The sequence below is a fragment of the Streptopelia decaocto genome (genome assembly GCF_964273445.1).
Source record: "Streptopelia decaocto genome assembly, chromosome: 10".
In the NCBI taxonomy this organism is placed as follows: domain Eukaryota; kingdom Metazoa; phylum Chordata; class Aves; order Columbiformes; family Columbidae; genus Streptopelia; species Streptopelia decaocto.
Window position 1 is genome coordinate 1466284 of NC_138665.1, and position 22221 is coordinate 1488504.

At 48.2% G+C, this 22221-nt stretch overlaps 1 protein-coding gene across 2 annotated transcripts; it reads left to right on the plus strand.

Moving 5' to 3' along the window:
• The first annotated feature begins 17 nt into the window (after window positions 1-17).
• On the plus strand, window positions 18-21858 carry VAMP7 (vesicle associated membrane protein 7). 2 transcript variants are annotated; one of them, XM_082061708.1, is made up of 8 exons: window positions 18-117; window positions 6684-6842; window positions 9878-9935; window positions 10513-10650; window positions 14545-14635; window positions 16232-16299; window positions 18759-18851; window positions 19970-21858. In XM_082061708.1, exons 2-8 carry the CDS (start codon window positions 6697-6699, stop codon window positions 20036-20038), a joined length of 663 nt encoding a protein of 220 aa, XP_081917834.1. In that variant the 5' UTR covers window positions 18-117; window positions 6684-6696; the 3' UTR covers window positions 20039-21858. The 2 variants fall into 2 exon arrangements, with proteins under 2 accessions (XP_081917834.1, XP_081917835.1); XM_082061709.1 differs by lacking the exon at window positions 18-117 and adding an exon at window positions 898-1047.
• Window positions 21859-22221: the final 363 nt, after the last annotated feature.

The following is a 22221-nucleotide window of genomic DNA, read 5'->3' on the forward strand; positions in this document are numbered from 1 at the left end:
GCACTACAGCTCCCAGCGGCCCCGCCGGAAGCGTGGCGGCGGCCGGTGCGGGGCGGTACCTGCGCGGTACCGAGCGCGGCTGCGCTCAGCGGGCGCTCCCTCCTGCCGCGGCGGCCGGTGAGCGGCGGCGGGGCCCTGCGGACCGGCCGGGCCCCTCGGGGAGCCGCTTGTTGCCCTCAAGCGAGTGGCGATGTCTCCGGTTCCCCGGGGCGGGCAGAGGGCCGGGCGGGCTGAGCGGGCCGGGGGGCGGTGGGGCCGGGCCCGCAAGGCCGCTGCGGTGCGGGGAGGCCTTGGCCGGTGTCCGTGCCGGTGTGGGGCTGGGAGCGGGTTACGGGGGAAAGGCCGTGGCTGCGGAGCTGCGGTGAACCCCGGGGGGTCGCGTTGCCGGTGTAACGCGGGGTGAGGGCTTGTGTGGATTTTGGTGATGAGTAATTCCAGTTGCGCCTGTTGAGGGGGATGCTGTGGTCGCGCTGTGGGGTGTGCGTGTTACCCCTAGACAGGTGCTTATTCAGTAACTGCCGTGTTCTGTTTCTTTACACCTCTCCTAAAACATATTACACCGTCCTCCAGAAAACTGTTGGGCCTGGCGGAGAAACTGGGTTAATTTTATCTGGTTGTTTGTTTCTGTAATGATGGAGCAGGGACACCTGAATTAAACTGTGCGGGCAGAGACGCAGCTGAACTTCTGCGAAGTTGGTGCACAAATATCCTTCTCCAGCTTAAAATGAACAAATAAACCACAGGGCTGAATGTTGGAATATCCTTTAAAGCAGTAATAACTTGCAGATGCCAAGGAGAGGAAAAGGGAAGTCTGGGCGACTTTCTGTTGAAGCTTAAACGATCTTCTTATTGCACTTGGGCAGTTTGCAACTTGCAGGGTTGCAACATCTGCACTAGTTTCTTATTTAAAGCCAGTAACAGTGTGATGTCCCTTGTTTTCTGTAAAGAGAATTGCTTTAAATATAAGCAGTATCTTCTTGCATTGCTCGTTGGTGCTGAGGCTGTGAATCTTCTGGAGAAGAAGGACCGACGAGCTGCCCTTGGCTGGTAAGGGCAGTGCTGCTGACAGGATGGGTGCAGCTTTCTGGCTTCACTTCTTGCTCCAGCTGTCCCAACTGCCATCTGGCAGTTTATTCCAGATCTTCAGTGAAGTCAGAGCAACAAACAAATTGTTTTGTGTCTCGCTGGAAAATAACACATCATCCTTTCTGAAGTTTTAGATATCGCATTGGAGTTTGAATCTGTGTCTCGGTCTCTCTTTAAGATGCTGCAGGTTTTCCTGTGCCCATCTGTCAGCACAAGGCCTTGCAGACAGCAGCAGAATGCATCTTGCAGCGTGACTTGCAATGAGTAAATAGTCATTGCGACGCAAATGCAATACTCGGCTCGCCTTTGTGCTTCATCTCCATTAGCTGCCAAATGCTGCTGGCACTGCTTGAGGAGCTCTTGGGATCCACGGTGTGTTTGGGGTGGCTGGGGGATGCAGCCTTCTCCCCCCGTCCCTCCTGATCTGGAGCCTTTCCAGGCAAGGCCTGCCTGATATCTCTATGTGAGTTTTTCTTTTAGAAAGGTTTGGTCGTTGCTACTTCCAGCCATTCAATTTTGTAAGCTTAGATAGAAAACTATTGTGGTCTCTCAGTTGTACAAAGAGGTTGATTTTAACGGGTTTAGCTCCTGATTCTCTCGTAACTTCTGAGGGGGGATGTTCTCTAGCAGTTTAATAGATTTGTATTACCAACAAAAATAATACATGGATTCTGCAGGACTGCATGAAACACTGCTTAGAGAGACAAATATGCTCCTTGTTAAGCTGTTTTACTTCATTTAATCCATTCAGCTGGAGGCAAGTGTGTGGCTGTTATCTCCTAAGTTAGAGGGCTGTGAATTCAGTGAGTTGATTTCCTCCTGTCACAGGACTGTGGGGCCCTATGGTGTCACCTTCCTTGGGGCGCTATTGAACTCTCACCTCACTGACGCGAGTTCTGCAAATACCCAATATTAAAAGAACTGAGACTTTGAGAAGTTGTCTAAACCACTTTATAATCCTCAGTTTGAACCTGGAGTTCACCTGCTCTGGGCATTAAGGCGTTTCTTTGCTTGTGTGGGCTTTGTAGTTCTGAGCTTAGTCGCTCGCTGCCTCGCAGGCTCTGGTCTTTGGCAGGGAGAGGGTTTGTGGGTGGTTTTTCTTTTACAACTGTTCCTTTATACTGGTCCTGTTCACTGAGTGACTGCAATGAGGAGAGATTGGTTTCTTGATGCTGACAGTCACCTGGTTGCTCAAGAGGCTTAATTGTGTTTATTGTTGACTGCGACCTGGTGTTGTACCGCGCACCGACACTGCAGACAACTGTATGTCGGTGGATCTGAGTGGATCTTGCTTTAGTTCCTATTGTTGCAGATCAGTGTGCTGTTGTAACTGTTCGCAAACTCCTTGACTTGTGCCGCTCAGCAGTTCCTCATTGTTAGGAAAACTAGGATTGGGAGCACCTGAGGAGACCGGGAGTGAGTAGAAAGCAGAATCAAGTGCAGTTTGTGTAGTTTGCATCTTCTTGCTAAACTAGTCAAAGCTTAGGTGTAGGACAGGGGGTAAGTCTAAGCTTGTAGAGAATCACTTGTGAAGGACTGGACAGTTCAATTTTTTAATTGAAAAAGAGCTGCTGGCTCTTTGATCAGGAGAAACTGGGAACAGTTGCACGCAGTTCAGTTAACGATTTATTTTTACAAGATCAGAATCAGCCGTGTGGCTGCCGTTGGCCGTGGTGTGATAAGCAGTTAAATTGAGTTATCCGAGGTTTAGCTTTGTTTCATCTTTGTCTATAAATATGTTGGGTCTGTGTTTTTTGCTTGGCTTCTCTTCTGCTTCAGCTCCTGCAGGTGAAGGTGGTGGCTCCTGCAGGAAGGTTCCAAGGAGTTACTCATTCCTTTATGTTTTAGCTCTGAGGAATCCCCATTTCTGCTCGATCTCATGTCCAGGTACTCCTATCTTAAGTGATGCTGTGAGCATCAGGCTAAACCTTTTGGTCTCTTCAGGTCTGTGGAGGGGAGACTTACTGATTAGTAACTTACTCAGGTTGTGTTTAACGAGAGGTAGGCAAGTCTCAACTTAGAGCACTAGAGTCCCACGTTGTAACCCTCAGACTCGCACATCTGTAGCGCTGTGCTTTGAAGAGCTGCGAGTGGCTTTTTGAGGCCAGAGGCAGCGAAATATCACTTGAATCTGTGGCTACTTTTCTGCTCTAAAGCAGGAAGACATCTGGTCGATGCAACAATTTAAGGCTGGCTTTAAAACAAAATAAATATATATAAAAGCAATCTCTGCTAGTTAGCAGGCTGACCAGCCTGTGGGCTCTTCTAGATGCAGCTTTCTGGAAGGAACTTTGGGTTTTCTGTAGTGGGAGGGCTCTAAAATGCCGCGATGTGATCTGGCAGGCCAGGTCGGCGATGCTGGAAAGGAAAAGGTTGTGGTCGGGCTTCTAAGAGGCTTTGCAAATGACTTGGCTCTGTGCTCGTCATGTGATGTTCTTGGTAGTTCAAGTGTTGAAAGAGAGGATGGAAGCGTGTTTTTAAACTGCTTCATGGTCTAAACTGGCCTTTGTGTAACTGTGAATTGTTCTGTAGAGAGGCACAGTGTGGTGGGCAAGAGCAGCTCTAAAGCTGAACCCATAACCTGGGCTGGACTGTGGATCTGACTTGGGCCACCTGCTCTGCTGCTTGAAGATAATACTTGTTCTTCATAGTATGTCTCCCTGGATAACAATACAATCCTGAAGTAAGTGGTTGTCAGTGTTGTGGCTGCACTGAGGCCCAAGGAGGGTCCAGCTCCGTGGTGGCTGCTGGGCTGCCTGGGGAAGAGTGCAGGAGCAGAAGCAGCCCATGATAAATTCTTAGGCTCCAGCGAGCGGCTGCTTAGTGATATTTGTTTAATAGTAATTATTTTCCTCTGTCAACTTGCCAATTACTTTCTGAACTCATGTGAACTCTTTTCCTCCACAATAACATGTGGGAATGAGCTTCAGAGGGCGCATTGTGTGAAGAACCTGTTCTGGAACTTTACATTCATTTTTATGGTACAGTGAGTGATCATGACTTTCTTCTCTGCTTTATGTTCTTTCTCCCCAGGTATCTTTGCGCTGAGGAATTTCCCTAGAAAGTGTGTTAGGTGAAAAACTGTTACCCTTGCTTCCCGTATTCTGTAACTTTCATGATGTTCTTCAGGTGGACATGGACACTACTTTATTGAGTGTAATAAGCACCACCTGTCCTTATGTTTAAAGATCATCTCCTCTTAGGTGTAAATTTTATGTTTGTTTCTGCAATGCTGACAGATTTGATGTTAGAGGACAGTTGTGAGCCTTCAAGCCAGCACACCCGTGTCTGTTGGAGGCGACAAACCCAAACTTCGCTGCCTGTTGTCTCTTTGCACTGATATGTATAAATAAACCAGAGCTGGCTTCAGTCTGGAAGGGAGGGGGACAAACCCCAGTTCCTTCACCAGTGAAGTCCATTGCCTTCTGTTCCCTTCAGCTCTGAATCCCTCAGTGCTCCTGGGCGGTTGTGTATTCTCTGAATAAATCCACTGTTTTATTCTTTTTCTTGCTCTGGTGTTGAGCCCTTAGACCTGTGGGAGGTTTGGGATATGACCTGAGTGTTGCTGGCCAAGCCTGTTGAGCTCTGACTGACCAAGTGTCAAGGTTCTGATTGTGGGGTGACAATAAAACTGTGGCAGATGTATTGTTAACCCTCTCTCCCCCCTTCCATTCCCCCCTCTCCCCGCTTCCCACTCAGCACAGGTGATTGGGAGGGAAAGAAGGACAGAGAGAAGAGTTGGAAAAATTAAAAATGTTTTACTAATGCTACTGATAAAATAGAGAAAATAATACAAATTATACAAAACCAATCTTGAAAGTCCCAGCAACTGCAGAGCCGGCACCCGAAGTCCTGGACTGGACTCTGCAGCCAACCGGAGCTGGATTCAGTCTGTCACTGGCCTCAGTTCGCAGGGACGACTCGCAAGGTCCTCTGATAATGTCGCCATAAAGAAAAGGGACAAGATCCTCGTGATCTCCCACTTTTATATGAAGTATCACGTGAATGGGATGTTATACACAGTTGGTCAGTTTCTTGGTCACCTGTTTCTCGTTGCCCCTCTGGGGAGATGTCCATCCATCCTTATCAATAACTTCTCACTCCATTGCTGTGTTTACCAAAACATGTATCTGGTTTTCCAGGAACGTGCAGCTGATATGAAGCTTTAGCTGACAGGCAAATTCACTAAAAGTAAAACCTGTTTTTTAACAAAACCAGGATACCAAGTGAGCCCTGACGCAATGGGGCAGCGATTGTATCAGCGTGTTAACAGCTCTGCCTCTTCTGCTGCTGCGTGACCGTTTGTGCATCAGTTCAAATGGAAACAGCAGCTCTTCAGGGCAAATCTGTCTGCGTGGTATCCAGCAGGACCAACCCATGATACAAAAGAGATCAATACGTCACTTCGGTCAGTGCCAGAGGGGTGGAAAGTCTGGCTGTTCATAGCTTATGTTTAGTCTTGAGATCCTGAAGCTAAACCACTGCTTCTCTGCTCTTGTACCTGTTTCTACAGAGATCTCCAATCTACTTGGTTGCATTGACGTAGGTGTGGGATATTTCCAGCTGGAATGCAGATGTTTCTAGACACGGGCAATATTAAGGGCAGTCAAGTGCAAAGTGAAAAATAAGATTTTTTTATTTTCATGAGGTCAAAAGTCTTCGTAAGTCTTTCCCAAGCAGAAAAGAGGCTTATGGATGTACTGGATCAGCTGAGCAGATGTCACAGCTGTGGTCTCACATGCTAAATCTTGGGTCTGTCAGTAGGTTAATGTGATGATACTTGAGCTGATTAAGTACGTCCCTTTATATGACAGCAGGCACATTTTTCCAGCTCTGGAGACTTCGCAGAAGTCTGGCCCTCAAACACTTGCACACTGTAACCTGTCCGATTTGATACATAGGCAAGAAGGTTGGTTTGTAGAAAGGGTGTGTAGCTAAGGATAATCGGTTTGCAAATGCACCGTCTTGCTTTGAGAAGCACAGATTATTTGCTTTTACAGAAGTCTGGGGACAACATATGCTCAGTAAGTGTCCCTGGACTATCAAAAGGGAACATGTGTGATGTGACTGTAACAAGGGGCAGTTTTTCTGCTTCGGTTCGAGAGCAATCAAAGCCAGGGCCTCACCCCTGAGCAATCATGTGTTGGGATGGTGGGCTTGGTCTGTATAATCAGCTGCTGTTAACGAAGCTGCAAGACAGTGACTTCTATTCTGAACTGGAGCTTGCTGCCCACAGGCTGTTCTTTCAATCACAAGCAAGAAAAACCTTAAGGGTCAGTTGAAGAGCAAAATAAAAGAGTACTAATAGCTAGAAATCTAGGTGGAAACAAGGCAGGCAAAACTCTTTATGGGGTGACTTGACTGTAGGAGACCACGCAGTTGCAATAAGAAAAGCCTTCTGGAGGTTATTGTAGTCGTGGTGATGAACAGAACCTAAAAGGGGAAATGAGAGCAGCTTTCTGATAAGAGTATCCTGTCGAAGCATCAAACGAGTTTATGCCTCCCGTGCTGTTGAGGGCTGAGAGAACACAGTTTAGATGATGATACTTTATGTGCCAGAGAACGCGAGGCTAATTCGGCGGTGTGTTTATTGGCAGGTAGCGCGGAGCCATGGCTATCCTGTTCGCTGTGGTGGCGAGGGGCACAACCATCCTCGCCAAGCACGCCTGGTGTGGGGGAAACTTCCTGGAGGTGACGGAGCAGATCCTGGCGAAAATACCGTCTGAAAACAACAAGCTGACCTATTCACATGGGAAGTGAGTAATGCTTCTCTTCTGGGTATGGGAGGAGAGAGCAGTGAACATGCGCGAGGATGGGAATAAATGGTGTGTAGCCAAACTCATACTTGGATGTGTTTGTGTGCTGCTGCATACGCAGTCAGCTCAATAGCTACTTTCTTTCCCCAGAACTTTGCAGCGTAACCACGATTTGAATGTAGCTTAAGCAATAAGTACCGAGGCAGCTGCTACGAAATGAAGTTTTCTATTTTCCTGCAACTCCAAAGTGAGCTGCAGGGTGCACAGCTGTGGATATCAAACTGTTGGAGTCTTTGGTGTTTGACTTGTGGAGCCTTTTGCTGGCTTTTCTCAGGCTTGAACGTGGCTTTAGGTAAAAGTGTCACCCTTCGCAGATCACTTGTGGATCCTGGTTGCTTTAAGAGAAGTTGTGCTGGCAGATTTTGTAGAGTCATCCTGAGCTACCACAAATCCAGTCTCAGACTTGTACAGGTCTCAGAACAGCCCTTGGTCAGTATAGACAAGATAGAGGGATTAGATGTTTTATCAGTTGGAACTATGCTGATTTATTGCACGAATAAAGTAGGGAGATCAATGTGCTAGTGTGCAAACTAAAGGAAGAACTGTGGACAAAGCGAATTTAGAAGTGTTGGACCCCATATCAGCTCTGTCTTTGGACTTGGCAGCGTGGCTGGATTCTCAATATTGCCCAAGCTGTTGTGTTAAAGCTGTTTTAGCTGCATGAGGATTCAAGAGAGAAGAATTGGGGTAGTCTTCCCGCATCCTTCCCTGGCTTGTGAGTAGAACCTGCCTGCACTGTGCTCTGAAGTGCTTTGGATCCTGAACATTCTTTTTATTATTATTTTTTTTACTACTGTAATTTTAAGGGTACAGTCCCGTTCTTTTGTTTTAACTTTGCTGTGAGTGCTGTTCAACCAAGTACAAAGTTGAGTTTTAGGAGTGCCGTGGTGCATTTTTATCAATGAACACTTGAATCGTGGTAGAGATGGGTTTGCTCTTTGCTGGGGAGCCCTGATAGGTGACCAGTGCATCTGCACTTGTGAAGCAAAGTGTCGTCTTTTGCTCATTACTCACTGTTTCCTTAACGAGGATTTAACAAACATGGCAGAAGATCACTGCAGTTTGTGCTTGTTTTGCTTTGCATTGTGCTGTTAAAACACACAGGTGCCATTTTGCAGCTCTGGGCGTCGTTGCTGAATTTCGTTCCTTCTGACAAGTCTTACATTGGCTTTTTTCTGTGATTTGGACAACCAGCTCTTCAGTCAGCATCTCCCAAACCTGCCGGCCCTCTGGGAGAGGGGAAGGAAGAGTTTCCAGCCCTCTGTTTGCGCGGGGATTCAATATTTTCACACACACATGTCTGGAGCTGGCAACTTCTTCCTCCTGTCAAAAAGCAAGGCTTTTGGATTGCGGTGATACAGAATAGCCTCTTTTTTTCCTAGGCCACAATAAACGGGCAGAACATTACAGCTGTGAAGCTGAAGGAGCCCCAGGAGTTATCGTCCTTCCTGGCTGTAGGGTTTTGGGGACCCTTCTGCCTGGCAAGGGAGAATTGCCCTGGTGTCTGTCTGTCTGGGATCATTTCTCCTCTTCTGAAACAGCAAAAAAATTGAGCTGCTTTTAACTTTGAACTTCTTAAACTCACTTAATGAATTCTTTCTGTTTTTAAGAACTTGTGTGTCTTTTACACAATCTCTAAGGAAAAACAGCCCTCTAGCATCAGGAGTTCTTGGGGTTATTCTGTCTCTGCTGTTAAGATACTAGAAGCCACTGGGGAGCTTCCAGGTTAGTACCAGACAAGCTTTATCTCACAATAGGTGTAGCTATGCAGGGATTATTATTTTTTTAATGAGAACAGACCTTCAGGACAGTGAACTATAGCTCTAGCCCACCACAAAAGCTTATTTCAGTGTCATCTTATTTATATAATACAAAACCTGAGTTTGAAAGCGACTGAGCTATGCCCTTAGAGCTGTACAAGAGCTCTGTGTGCATTAACTTGCTTTTATTCTGGAGTTTGTACAAGCTTAGTGGGGAAACCTTTGGAAATACAGATATCAAAGTGATATGGAGTTTTTAATTAGAAAAGAAGAAGTATTCATGTGGCCGTTTTGCAGCTCTGTTCCTATTTTCTCCTGCTATACTCATCAGAAGAAAACGACACCTAATGGAACATCAGTTGGTGGTGTGGGGGCAATGTAATATAAAAGCAACAGCTGAAGCCAATGAGTTGGGCTAGAACACTCTGATCAGTTCTGGTTTGGGTTTAGCTGTGCACAGGCTAAGGGGCTTTTTTTCTGGTGGGCCTAAAATAACAGCTTGGTTTAATTTCAATAGGAAAATATTGCTTTGAATTGGTTTGCACTGTTTTTCAGTATGTCAAGGGTTGTATTTAACTGACATCTGTGTTTTCTTAGCACCACCGAAGGCATCTTTTCATGAATAGTTAACCTCGCCACATGATTCAAGCCTGTTTAGCCTGATTATTGTTCTATCTAATTCATTTTCTGCTGCGGTTGCTTTTGTCTCAGCCTTCACGATGAAAACCAAAGGCAGCATGACCCAATGGTCATACAAATAAGGCTAAAGAAAAGAAGCAAGTCGCTGTGTCATCACATGTGAACTAGTGCATGGATGCTTGTATGCACATTAGACATAAATCTTCCCCCTGGGTATCCTGTCAAGGTTTTGTTTTTACAAGTAACTACTTGTAGAATGTGGAACTGAAGTTGTTTTGGAACTAAATGTCCCACAAAGTTCTTGCCAGGCATGGGAGTGCTGTGAAGTGTTTGAGGCCAGGGATTCTTTAACATGTAGACGGTTTCAAATTCAACGTAGCTCATAGGAATGGAGACACACGTACCTCGACAAAGGTGTCTGGGATATGTTGGAATCTGTGCGATTTCCTGCAGAGTAACTGGAATTTGTTCTTCTGCTTCTCCAGCCCTCGGAGGCCCTGCAGGCACTACCGTCTTCTAGAAGATTAGTCCGGTGGCAGCTCCAAAATTGACCTTTTTCCTTTTTCTTCTCTGCAGTTATCTGTTCCATTACATCTGCCAAGACAGGATCATATACCTCTGCATCACAGATGATGTAAGTATTTCGGTTACGGCTATTGCCAGACAGGCTTTTTGCAGGTTTTGTCTCATTTTTTGTATCTGTATGTCAGAAAACATCAATCTGAGATGCCTTTTTTTCCCATTGGAGCTACAGCTTGTGTTCTCATCCACATCAGTTACAGCCTGGAACTCTAATGCATTTGAATAGTTAGTTTTGAGGTTAAGTTCTTGGGTTTGCCCAGTTTCCCTCTGAGCATCCCCAGTGCAGTAGAATCTAGATGTAGAATGCAGCCTTTAATTGTCAGTGAAATACGCATCATAGTCCTCAATTCTGGAAGTATTGAAGCAAAAACTTCTCTCTCACTGGGAAAAGGTACCAGGTGTAGAATTAGAACTATGGATACCCCAGTCAAGTCTGCTGCCAACCAAGAAGCCGAGACTGAAATTCGGCTGCTATTCAAAGCCCAGGATAACCAGTCAAATCCCACTGTGTTACACGCAGCCTGTTAAGAACTCATAATTAGTTTCTCTGCCACCGGCTACGTGCACCATAGACTTCATTGTTCCCACCACGCCACAGGTCTGGACATGGTCTGCTCTCTTCCTTCCAGGACTTTGAACGATCCAGAGCCTTCAGCTTCCTGAACGAAATCAAGAAGAGGTTTCAGACCACGTATGGCTCAAGAGCGCAGACAGCCCTTCCCTATGCAATGAACAGCGAGTTCTCCAGTGTCCTAGCCGCGCAGCTGGTAAGATCTGTTGCTAAATGGGCTTTCCCTACCAAGCCAAACTTCTCCCCAGAAATTCTCCTTGTGTTTTCTCCCTGGGAGCTGGAGTGCCGTGCTGAGCCGGGGTGCGAAGCCAGCGGAGCTGGTTGTTCTTCCTGCGCTTGCTCTGCAGCTGGGTTGCTTCACTGAGTGGTAAAAAGTGGGATAATAGTGATGCTTTAATTGTTTGTACCACATAGCTGCGCTGGAGATTAGATCTTAATGGTAATATTTGAAATGGCAAACCCAGTGCAAGCTGACATCACTTCCACTGAAAGCAAGACAAACACGTTACTCTGTTTCTCTTAAACTAAACTTCAGAACTTGAGTATCTGGTAATCCCTGACTGCCTCTCACTTCCCTCGTCTTCATGGTGTGTTGGTGTCACAGTGCTGGAGCGAGATGGGGCATTCGCTTATGGATTACAGTCAAGTTTTATACATAGAATCTTGCACAGAGCTCCAATGACCTCATTCCCAACACAGACAGGAGGTTCAAGAGCAGGATAAATGACTTGTCAAAGGTCCCACGTTCTCTTCAGTTGAGATTTGCCTCGGGACCTTTCCAACCCCCAAATTAAAAGTGTCAGGGTGTTACAAAAGAGAGGGGGTTATCTATTTCACCCTCAACTTGCACTTCTCGGCGGAGGCTGTAGTGATGTTCAGGGCGATGCTGGATTCCAGGTCTAGGGACTGTTTGCACTGCAGTCCTTGCAAAAGCAGTTTCTCCAACACTAAAGCCACGTTCCAGCTGTTGTTAGGGAACATAGAGAACACTGTCGGTCTCCTTTTTTTGAGGAATTTCCAGGTTTCAGAAGCTACTCTGGCTCTGTTCTTGGACTCCTGAAGGGAAATGTTGGGCTGGAATCCGCTTCCCTCTTGGAGCGCAGCTGAGTTAGATGCTCGTTTTGCTCACCCCAGGAATCTGACACAGCCTTGATGCCACCGTCCCGTTTTACAGAAGTGCTTTGTATGTTGTATTTGAGATGTCGCAAAGCCCACAGCTGCCAGGAAGAGCTGAAGTAGTTGTATTGCTTTATCTGTTTGATCCACAGCAGTATGTGGATCTAATTTCTGCAGCGTTGAAGTGCACAGCATAATGTTTGTATTTCCCTTCAGCCATCTATGGAATGAGATGCATTTCACAGGGCACTTTTTCTTAACACGGTGCTGGCTTGATGCGATTTGCAAACAACACCCTGCTGTGCTTCAGGGGGTGGTTTATGGGGGAGATGAGGAGAAAAAGGTGGAGGATTGGGCTGCTCTTAAAAATATGAGCTGTTAATGTAGTGGGAATGTTGGAGTTCCACTCCTGCCTGGTGTTTGCTCTGCACGTCCAGCATGTGCGGAGAAAATGGGCCTGGGGAAGACGCAGCCCTGTGCTAGATGGAATATCACATTAAATGAACGAAGTCAGATGGAGAATAGAGAAGGAATAAACGACTGCCCTGTGACTCGTATGATCAATAGCCCTATTAGTGCACAAAACCCCAGGCTATATGTTCTCCTGCCAGGAAAGTGTTTTAAATCTTCTGTTGAAGACTCTTAAGAGTCCTTATTTGACTACAAACAAGTTCATAACCTGAGCAATGTTGTTTTGGGGTTGGTTTTTTTTTTTTTTGAGACCTCCATCGAATTAAAGATGAGATGTGCTTGGAATATTGGCTTTCAGAGCTTGTACACAGTCTGTATCTGGGGTGACTACAACTGGTGCTGTACACGTTCTCAATTTGCTGTGGCTGGTGAGCAGTAGTGCTGCTGCTGTTCTCTATGAAGGACTTGGATTTTTCTGGCTGATCTACTGAAAATGTCAGGATTGGTGGTGTTACGGTGCAGGAGGAGAAGTGCTTTGCTGGTGACCCAGGAGCACAGCTCTTGTCTGTATGTGTAGAAACTGGGCGAGCTTTATAATGCTCTCCAGCAGTCGTGGTGGCGTGTTGAGGTGCAGGGTGAAGGTGATAATTAAATGAATGAATGAAATTTAATGAAATATAACAAGGGCAAGTGTAGAGTCCTGCATCTGGGCAGGAACAACCCCAGGTTCCAGTATAAGTTGGGGAATGACCTGTTGGAGAGCAGCGTAGGGGAAAGGGACCTGGGGGTCCTGGGGACAGCAGGATGACCATGAGCCAGCACTGGGCCCTTGTGGCCAGGAAGCCAATGGGACCTGGGGTGGGTTAGAAGGGGGTGGTCAGTAGGTCAGAGAGGTTCTCCTGCCCCTCTGCTCTGCCCTGGGGAGACCACACCTGGAATCTTGTGTCCAGTTGTGGCCCCTCAGTTCCAGCAGGACAGGGAACTGCTGGAGAGAGTCCAGCGCAGCCACCAAGATGCTGAAGGGAGTGGAGCATCTCCCGTGTGAGGAAAGGCTGAGGGAGCTGGGGCTCTGGAGCTGGACAAGAGGAGACTGAGGGGTGACTCATTCCTGGGGATCAATATGGAAAAGGGGAGTGTCAGGAGGATGGAGCCAGGCTCTTCTGGGTGACAATCAGTGACAGGACAAGGGGCAATGGGTGCAAACTGGAACACAGGAGGTTCCACTTAAGTATGAGAAGAAACTTGTTCCCGGTGAGGGTGGCAGAGCCTGGCCCAGGCTGCCCAGGGAGGTTGTGGAGTCTCCTTCTGTGCAGACATTCCAACCCGCCTGGACACCTTCCTGTGTAACCTCATCTGGGTGTTCCTGCTCCATGGGGGATTGCACTGGATGAGCTTTCCAGGTCCCTTCAACCCCTGACATTCTGTGACTCTGTGATTTGCACTTGCACTCTTGCTGCCTGACGTTTGTGTAGGAGTTAAAGGAGCTGCTTGTGCCCTTGGTGACGGGCGGAGGTGATGTGGGGCATGGAGACTGGCACAAAGTTCATTGCAGAAACTGTTCCTTGGCTTATGCAGCAGATGGGAAGCAACGGGTAATAATGCCAGTGTGGCTTCAGAAGTTCCCAGTGCGTTGTGCGTAATAAATTAGATTGACTTCCTAGACGTGGTGACACTGAGTTTTTCCTTCGGAGAATGGAACTGTATCAAGTGATGACTCGTCAAATTGTAAGCTGTTCATGGCTGGAATAAGCTTAATGAGTCGCCTTATCGGAAGAGCCAGGCTGTCTTCAGATATTCCTCTCCAAATCCCAGCCTTTCCATTTCTCTGAAGCGTGAGAGGAGCTGCCTACTGATAGAAACCCAGGCACCAACTAACAGCAGCTCGGTGTGGACGGAAAGCTCTTCCCTCACGTGGCTCTAAAACCGGCTGAGCTGAGCGCCCCATGGATCAAACCCTCCCCGTGGTGCGAGGGCAGGACTGTGCTGACCCTTCTTCTAGAACACTAAACCCTGAAAGGATGCAAAGGAGCTGTCGCATTCGGTGCTATAGCCATTAATTATCACCTGAGCGTGTGGATGCTGTTAGTGGTGGAGACTCTTGCTTCTCATGTTGTCAGAAATGGATGCAAATCGAACACTCATTCAGAAGAAAATTGGGGTTTAAGTAGCCTCATGAGTGGTCATGAAGCAGAGCAATCGTGGTCGAGTCCTGGCCTCTGCTGTCAGTCTCCTTAGATGGGCTCTATCTAAAATAGAGATTTTTTTGTGAAGGTCTCTAGATGTGAGTGAAATGGCTACAAGTTGAGAGGAAAGCAACAGTTTATCTGTGATTTTTGCTATAGAGACCTGTGTCCCTGGACAGAGGTGACTTACAGGGAGTGGGACAAGAGCCGTGGCTGACAGTTTGATTGCAGAGGACCTGTGATGAGAGCAGGGACTTCAGACTGATACAGAAACAGCAGAACTGTGCTGTCCAATGCTGACTTCACCTCAGTTTCCCTCCTTTGGTTCTGCAAGCACTGTGGGACTCCTTTAATCTGCTTTTACTATTCCTTTGTTACAGAAATACCACTCGGAGAGCAAGGGCACTGACCAGGTGGCAGAGACGCAAGCTCAAATCGACGAACTTAAAGGAATCATGGTTCGAAACATAGGTACGTACCTTCCCACGGGGCCTCGTGTGCACAGTCCCCCCGGTGGTTCTGCAGGAGCCACCGAGAGCGAAGCTGATGGTGGGGTGGCCATTTGTGACAGGACGAGCTTGATGAACAAGGGGCTGGGGAAGCGCGGAGTTTGCAGCTTGTGTTGAGCGTGGCTGAGGTGGCCCATGGGCATGAGGAGCGCTGTTGGAGATGAACTTGCCATGGGGTGAAGCTCAGGGTTTGGCCTGTTTGTCACTGTGGTATTCCTGCAGCTGCCGTGATGAAAATCCTCCTCAGTAGCTTGTATTTTGTGTGTGTGTATGTGTGTGTGTCAGACTCTGGTTTGGGTTTGGACAAGTCTGACTACTTAAAAGTAGAGGGTTAGATCTGGAATTGACCATAATTGAGCCGGGTCAGTCTGAAAACGTAGCCTGTGTGATGTGAGACTGTTTGTCATGGAGGCACCCTGAGGTTAGTTAGGGGACAACGGGGTCCAAAACAAACCTTTATTTGGTAAAAAAAAGGTACAGCAGATTGACTGGTGGAAGATGGGGTTTTAGCTCTCCAAAGTGACTTGAATACAGGTTCGGATATCAGTTGAGAAAAACTATTAAGGGGCAGCAACTAATACAACCAGAGGTCCACAGAGTGCATGCACGTGGCTTCACCAAAACAATGCCGGAGCCGTCTCTGAGTCCGGGAGGAGTCCACACTTGCCTGAACACGGTGTGGGGTTATTTTATAGGGATACACGTACTCGTATTGAGCACGGGAAGTGTACACTCGCGATTCTGCGAGGGGAAATTTATAATACACTCGCAATCCTGCGAGGAGAAATACATGTGCAAATGTGCACAGAATATTACACGTGCTTATGTGGAAGCACGGGAGGAAAATACAGTCGCGATTACGCGAGGATTAATTTATACACGTGCTCATATTGAGCACGGAAAGTATAAATACACGTGCAAATGTGCATGGAAAGTGGATACACTCGCAATCCTGTGAGGGTTAATTTACTCACACATGTGGTGGCAAGGCAAGCGGAGTCTCCATCCTGGGGAGGTGGGGGTGATGTAGCTCCTGGTGGCAGCGGCTCAGCTCATAACTCCAGGAGGATTGCACAAGGGACCGAGCCTCGACAAGAACCCCGTTTTTATAGCCTGATCAGATCTGACTGTGGGCATTCCAGAAGCTTCTCTGCACCCCCACTCTGGCTCTGGGTGCCCCTGAAGCCTCCAAACATCCCCCACACTGGCCGTGGGCGCCCAGCGGCTCCTGGCGCCTCGGCGCTCCCTTCTCCTCTCTTAACGGCCCTGGCCAGGGGCTCCAGGGCCAAACAAAAGAAGCCGTTGGCCTCAAGCAGCAGAGAGAGAGGGAGATGTGTCTGCGCCTTCCGTATCGAAGGAGGGAGGGGAGACGGGAGTTTGCATTCTGCCACACTGTTCCTTGAGTCCCATTGCATGGCAATCTCTGAAAGGCTGAGAAATACTTGATGGCTGAGAAGCCACTGCCAAGAGCTCCTGGCTTGCAGTTGGACTTGGGGATTGGAAGCAGCTTTTTGCACTGAGATTCCACCTACAGATTTGGATTTGTTTCGTTCTCCAGACCTTGTGGCACAAAGAGGAGAGAAGCTGGAGTTGCTGATCGATAAAACAGAGAATCTTGTGGATTCGGTAAGTCTGGGGAAGAACTTAGACATGGGGAAATGGTGTTACTGCATCCGGTGTGCTTGTTGGGGAGCAATGGAGGTGATGACCAGCATCTAGAGCCACTTCTAAACAGACACTGAAGCATCTAGATTTGCAGGTAGTCCTTCCCTGTGCCAGACACAAGTCCTGTCTTAGCACCCCCTTTCCCTGTAGCTGTTTCACAAGCTGCACCCCAGCCTCGCTGCTCTGTTTAAGAGAATGAATGTATCCTGTGCACCTCGGTTCTGTATCCCGCCCATACTGGTGGGGTTTGGGGGTGACTGCTAAATACCAGGTTGCACTGATGGCCAAGGGCCGCCCCATCCTGGTAAAGAACCGTCGTCAACTTGCTCCTGTTTGCCACAACCAACACTCAGGCTGACGCGCTGCCAGCACAAGCGCTGGTGTTTCTTGTCTTCATCTCTTGTGCCCAAGGCGCGGAAAACCCATTCTTTGTGTCGAGCAATAGGAAGGTTAAAGATCGTAATTAAAATTCTCTTGCAGCCGGGTCTGAAGTCAGCTTGATGCAGGTAAACTGGCAACGTGTTAATCACAGAATCCCAGAGTGTCAGGGGTTGGAAGGGCCCTGGAAAGCTCATCCAGTGCAATCCCCCCATGGAGCAGGAACACCCAGATGAGGTTACACAGGAAGGTGTCCAGGCGGGTTGGAATGTCTGCAGAGAAGGAGACTCCACAACCCCCCTGGGCAGCCTGGGCCAGGCTCTGACACCCTCACCCCCAACAAGTTTCTCCTCAAATTTAAGTGGAACCTCCCGTGTTCCAGTTTGCACCCATTGCCCCTTGTCCTGTCACTGGTTGTCACCAGAAGAGCCTGGCTCCATCCTCCTGACACTCCCCCTTTCCATATTGATCCCCAGGAATGAGTCCCCCCCTTAGTCTCCTCCAAGCTCCAGAGCCCCAGCTCCCTCAGCCTCCTTCAGCTCAGGAAGCTTTTTTGTCTTTCCTCTGGGAATCCCTAGACCTGGCTCAGCATCTCCCTCAACCCAGAGGAGCGCCAGGAGCTCCTGTACGGGGCTTGTGGAGATCCAAATGTCTCTAAAGTGACAAAAAGTATTCACGCTTTAGTGAGGTAGTGAAGATGCCTGGAGCTTACCCAGTCAGGAGTTCCGTCCTCCAGCTTAAACCTTCCTCAGGTGGTGGTGAGACGTGGCCTGACCTCAGGTAATGGTTTAGACAAACGGGCTGGGATTCCTTCAGCAGTTAGGCCAAATTCAGGTACAAGCCCTCCCAGGGAATGCTGGTTCTTTGAAACCAGGCAGAAAATGAAAGAGTGGGATACGCCTCTGGTGTGGTGAATGTTGCAGGAGATCCAGGGCTGAAGTCCTGCACCTTCAGTAATGGTCTGTGTTTTACCACTCCTGTAGGAGCCTTCACCACCAGAATATTGTAGATAAACCCGACGTGTTAGAACCCTCCTATGGGTTCTAGGGCCCTGTTTTGGGAGAGAGTCTGAGGAAGCTGGTGGTCAGTGTAGTCCTGTCCTCCAGAGAACGTGTCTGGGCTGAGGTGTGTTGGTACCCAGCAGTTCGCATCCACCCGTAGAGACTGCACAGCCCAGCAAGAGAAACACTCGCAAAGCTGAGCGTGGAAATCCACTCAGAGTCAAATGACACTTATCTGAAAAGCTTTGGGGGTGGTTTGTCAGGAAAACAACAGTAACCAGCAGAGTGTGCTGGTGAATGGGCTTGTTCTGGCTGTTCAGCCTTTGTCCGGGGAGGCGGCTCCTTGCATGAGCCGTTCAGGGAGAGCGTGAAAATAGTTGTGCTGAAACAGCTCGGTGGGTGTTCGAGGTCATGTGGTGTGTTTAGAATGGGTGGAATTGGGGTTCAGAGCGGAGACTTGGAACAGAACAACCTGGAACAGAGCTTTCCATAAAATGCAGGAAGCCCGAATACTGGAGGAACGTTCTGGCACTAAAGGCACCTGTGGAACTGCAGTCAGTAGCAGCGATGTGGCTTGTCTCGTGTTGGCAGGTGTAAGAAAGTTGCGTGTAATATGTTGGTGATGAGAACAGTAGTTCCATAAATGCTTTGGAGCATTTCAGTTCCCAAAAGGTGAGAAGTCAAGCAAGAACCCAACCAGCAGTACTCTTAGGTGAACTAATCCTTGTGGGCAGCCTAAGGCCCTAGTGATGCTCTGTGTTTAATTGCCCAAGCTGAGCCTGGGTAGGCACAACCCCGAGCTGGTACTAGACTTAACCTCGCACTTTATCTCGTCCCTGAAATAATCTGGGAGAGTTTTGCCTTCATGCCTGTTCAGTTCTGTATTGAAGTGCAGGAGTTAAATGGCTCTGGAAGAGATAACTGCAGTGGTTTGGGTTATTGGGGATGCAGCAGCTGGAAAAAGCCTCTTCATTTGGCTTCTTGGGATGCAGCGTCTTTTTGCAGCAGGGAATTAATTAGTTGTTTTAATTTCTCTTGTAGTCAGTCACATTCAAAACTACCAGCAGGAACCTTGCTAGAGCCATGTGTATGAAGAACCTCAAGCTGACCATTGTCCTCATCATTGTATCAATTGTAAGTATGGAGCACAATAACCTTTAAGTCAAGCCTAATTACTGGAAAATACCAATAGCGTGTTATTGTCTTTAGACCCACGTGTACCCAGCTCTGTGCCTGGAAGGGTCCTGGCTGCAGAACAAGTGCTCTGATGGTGGTGTGGGAGGAGAGGAGCATCGTGCCAGGCAGTTTTCTTGGCAAGGCAATAGGAAAAGCTTTCCAGGCTGTTCTGTCATTGACAGCTGCCTCGCTGCTCTGTTAGAAGCTGAGCTGTTGAGTGTACAGCTGCTCTAGGGGCTTTTTAGGCCTCAGTCCTGTTGTTATCCCGTTATTTAACTTCTACGTAGCTTTTTTCGATATGCTCATGTGACTCCAGCTGGTGGTAACTGCAGCCAGTGCTAACGTGAGGACGCTGAGGTGTAACTGCAGGGTTTGTGTTGTGCAAGAAGACAGTTCTGATCCCCATGTTGCCGCAAGGTTGTGGAGGAAGAGGCACCAACACCAAGTCCTGGAGGGCATTTGACAAGTTATTTCATAGATCACAAAATGTCCTGAGCTGGAAGGACCCACAAGGATCATGGAGTCCAGCTCCTGTCCCTGCACAGGACACCCCACAGGTCACCCCGTGTGTCTGAGCACGGTGTCCAGTCTCTTCTTGAACACTGTCAGGCTGGGGCCGTGACACCTCCCTGAGGAGCCTGTTCGGTGTCCAGCACCTCTGGGTGAAGAACCTTTTCCTCATGTCCCACTGACCCTCCCTGGCACATCTTCTGCCATTCCCTCTCCAGAAAGGGTACAGCAAAAATTGTTATCATCATTATTTGTGTTATATACCTATAGCAAGAAGATTTAATTGTCACTTCAAAAGGAAAGCTGAGAGCACTCTTGACCACAAAATTGCCATGGGTGTATGATTGTGCACAGGTGAAAGGAAGACCCAGAAGTAAGAGTGACCGGATTTCTTTCAGTCTGATATATTTGTCACCGCTCCTCCAACCTGGAGTCAGCTATGCCCAGCCCTTGGTTGACTATACATAACCACAGTCAAAGGGTTTTGTTACCCGGGGTGCCCAGGCTCGTGTTTCGGTTGCCAGGCCGAAGGCCGGCAGTACTGAAGGGCTGTTTTCTTTCCCCAGGTGATCATGTACATCGTCCTGTCGGCCGCCTGCGGTGGGCTGGCGTGGCCGAGCTGCGTGCAGAAGTAACTGGAGGCGGCTGGTGCCGGTCACTTGGAGATGAGAATCACAGGAGTCTGAAGAAGCAACCTACCGAATAACTCTTAATCTTTCACTACTGACACCTTCTCATTCTTCCATCCCTCCAGGACTTCAGACTTGTTTGCCTTACCACCCCAACCAGGCCCAGCTGGTCACTGTGCAGCTGGAACCTCAAGAACGGGCTGGTTTAAATTACTTGAAGGGATTATTTGTTTGTTTGTTCCTTCTTCTGTCCCAACTACACCCTTCTCAGCTGGGTGGGCACTGTGTCCTGCTCCGGAGGGTTCCGTGCATGCTGGCCTTGTGTCCGTGTAGCTTTGCACTTGGGTGTGAGCGTGCGAGGGCAGAGCAGCGCTGCTGGAAACTGTCCTGGCGGGGGGAGGACGAGATGGCTGTACGTGAATTTCCACTTTTTACAGCTCCCTACACCTCCAGCCTCTTGTGGTTTCAACACGTCCGGGTTGTCGGTCTAACACTGGTGGTAACAAAAAGAACGGCTTTTGAGCCGGGGCTTTACACGCTGTGAGGTGCGAGCGCTGCTTCTGTATGAAACCCCCCTGTTTCCTGGAGGGTTTTCTGCAGGTGGCAGTAAGGGTGTTGGGTCACCTCAGCATTTTGAAACGGCTGCCTCTTCATCCTCACTTCTTCCTCATCTCCTCCCCCTTAATTTGTGGCTTAAACAGTAAAGGAGATGGTTGCATATAGTTAAGGTTGCAGTAATGTATCTGCTTTCTCACGTTATTTCTCCTGTTCTTCTTTTGAGGGTGGACTAAAAGGAATTACTAATGTTATCACTTGTTAAAGTGAAACTGGGGGCCAGTGAGGTGTCAGGTGTCTGCTGCTTGTGCTTCCACTCTGAAGGTGTGTGCTAAAATCCGGACGGAGGACGGACAGAAGGTTGGAGCTGGTGGCCGGGCTGTATGGCTGGAAGAAGAAAGGCCCTTTCAGAGGATGCAGTAACAGGCAAAGAAAACAAAACCAAACCCAAGGCTAATAACCAAATGTAGGGGCAGGTTTGCTGAGGCTGTGCAGCTCAGGAGCTGCGTGTCCATCTGTCCCAGCTGGACATCCAAGCTGGCAGGCCAGGCCTGGCTTATGGAGCTAAGCTGTTGTTGCCTAGGGTGAGGGGTGGAGGGACTTTTCTTGGATCTTACAGGCTTGTTTCTAAGAGAAAAAAACAGAAACAACAGAAATTGCATAAAAGCATCAGATGATCTATAAAGATGCATCTTTTTGGCCCAGGGAAGTGGCTTCTACTGGTGGCTGGAAGCTCTTGAGGTAGAGGAAGGGGAGGCTTAACCTGGGACTAAACTCGAGCGCTTGCTTGGTGCCGTGGGCTCCCTGCAACACCGGCTGGACGTGGAACTGCTGCTCCTCCACCTGCTTCTCTTGGTGTATGTTAACTGACCACAGAGCTTTCCAGCAGATAAGAGTTCTATAAACTGTGTGCTTATTTGGATTTTCAGCTGCAATTTAACTAAGGGTAATCAGATCTGGATATCCAGGTGTCAGCGGTTCTGCTCAGCACTGCGGTCACTGGCATCTCTTTCCATTTGTGTGACTCGAATGTAAAACTGAAAGATTCCCTTCCTCTGACCTCCTGCTCTTGCAGCCGCCCACAGTTCCGTGTACAACTGTGCATGTTTTAGGGATTGTTGATGTTACTGTGTTAATTTCTATGATTTGTTGTCTTATGTACAAATACTTTTTAAAGAAAGTTACTTCCTTGCCTTTTAAAGGATGCACTGAGGCATTAGTGTAAAAACAAAGTTAACTTGATTTAAATAAAATTCCTGTACAGAAAGCAGCGTTCTTTTGTGCAAGCTGGGACCGGATGTTGGCTGGTGGTGGAAACTACTCTGGGAGATCGGTTCTGCGGTGGCTTTAAAACCTGCCAGCTTGGGCAGGGGTCTGACTTGGATTGGGCGATGACAAGGGCTCGGAAAGGCTGCGTAAACGCTCTTAGAGCAATTTTCAGCGGTCTAAAACCCCACTGTCCTGAGGGAAATCCCCAGCAGTGGCTCCTTTCCTCTTCTCGAGCCACAGCTGCAAAGAAGCCACTTTTCTCAAAGAGTTTATTGTACATCCTACCTCGGGATGTTTCAGTGCTGCTGCAGGGTTGTTTTGGAAGCAGCTCATGCATCACTATGAGGGAGTTGGATTTCCTCTTA

Coding starts and splice junctions, on each gene's coding strand:
- VAMP7 (XM_082061708.1), top strand. CDS start 6,697: ATGGCTATCCTGTTCGCTGTGGTGGCGAGGGGCACAACCATCCTCGCC. Junction 16,300..18,758: donor CAGAGAATCTTGTGGATTCG/GTAAGTCTGGGG, acceptor TTTCTCTTGTAG/TCAGTCACATTCAAAACTAC. Junction 18,852..19,969: donor TCCTCATCATTGTATCAATT/GTAAGTATGGAG, acceptor TTCTTTCCCCAG/GTGATCATGTACATCGTCCT.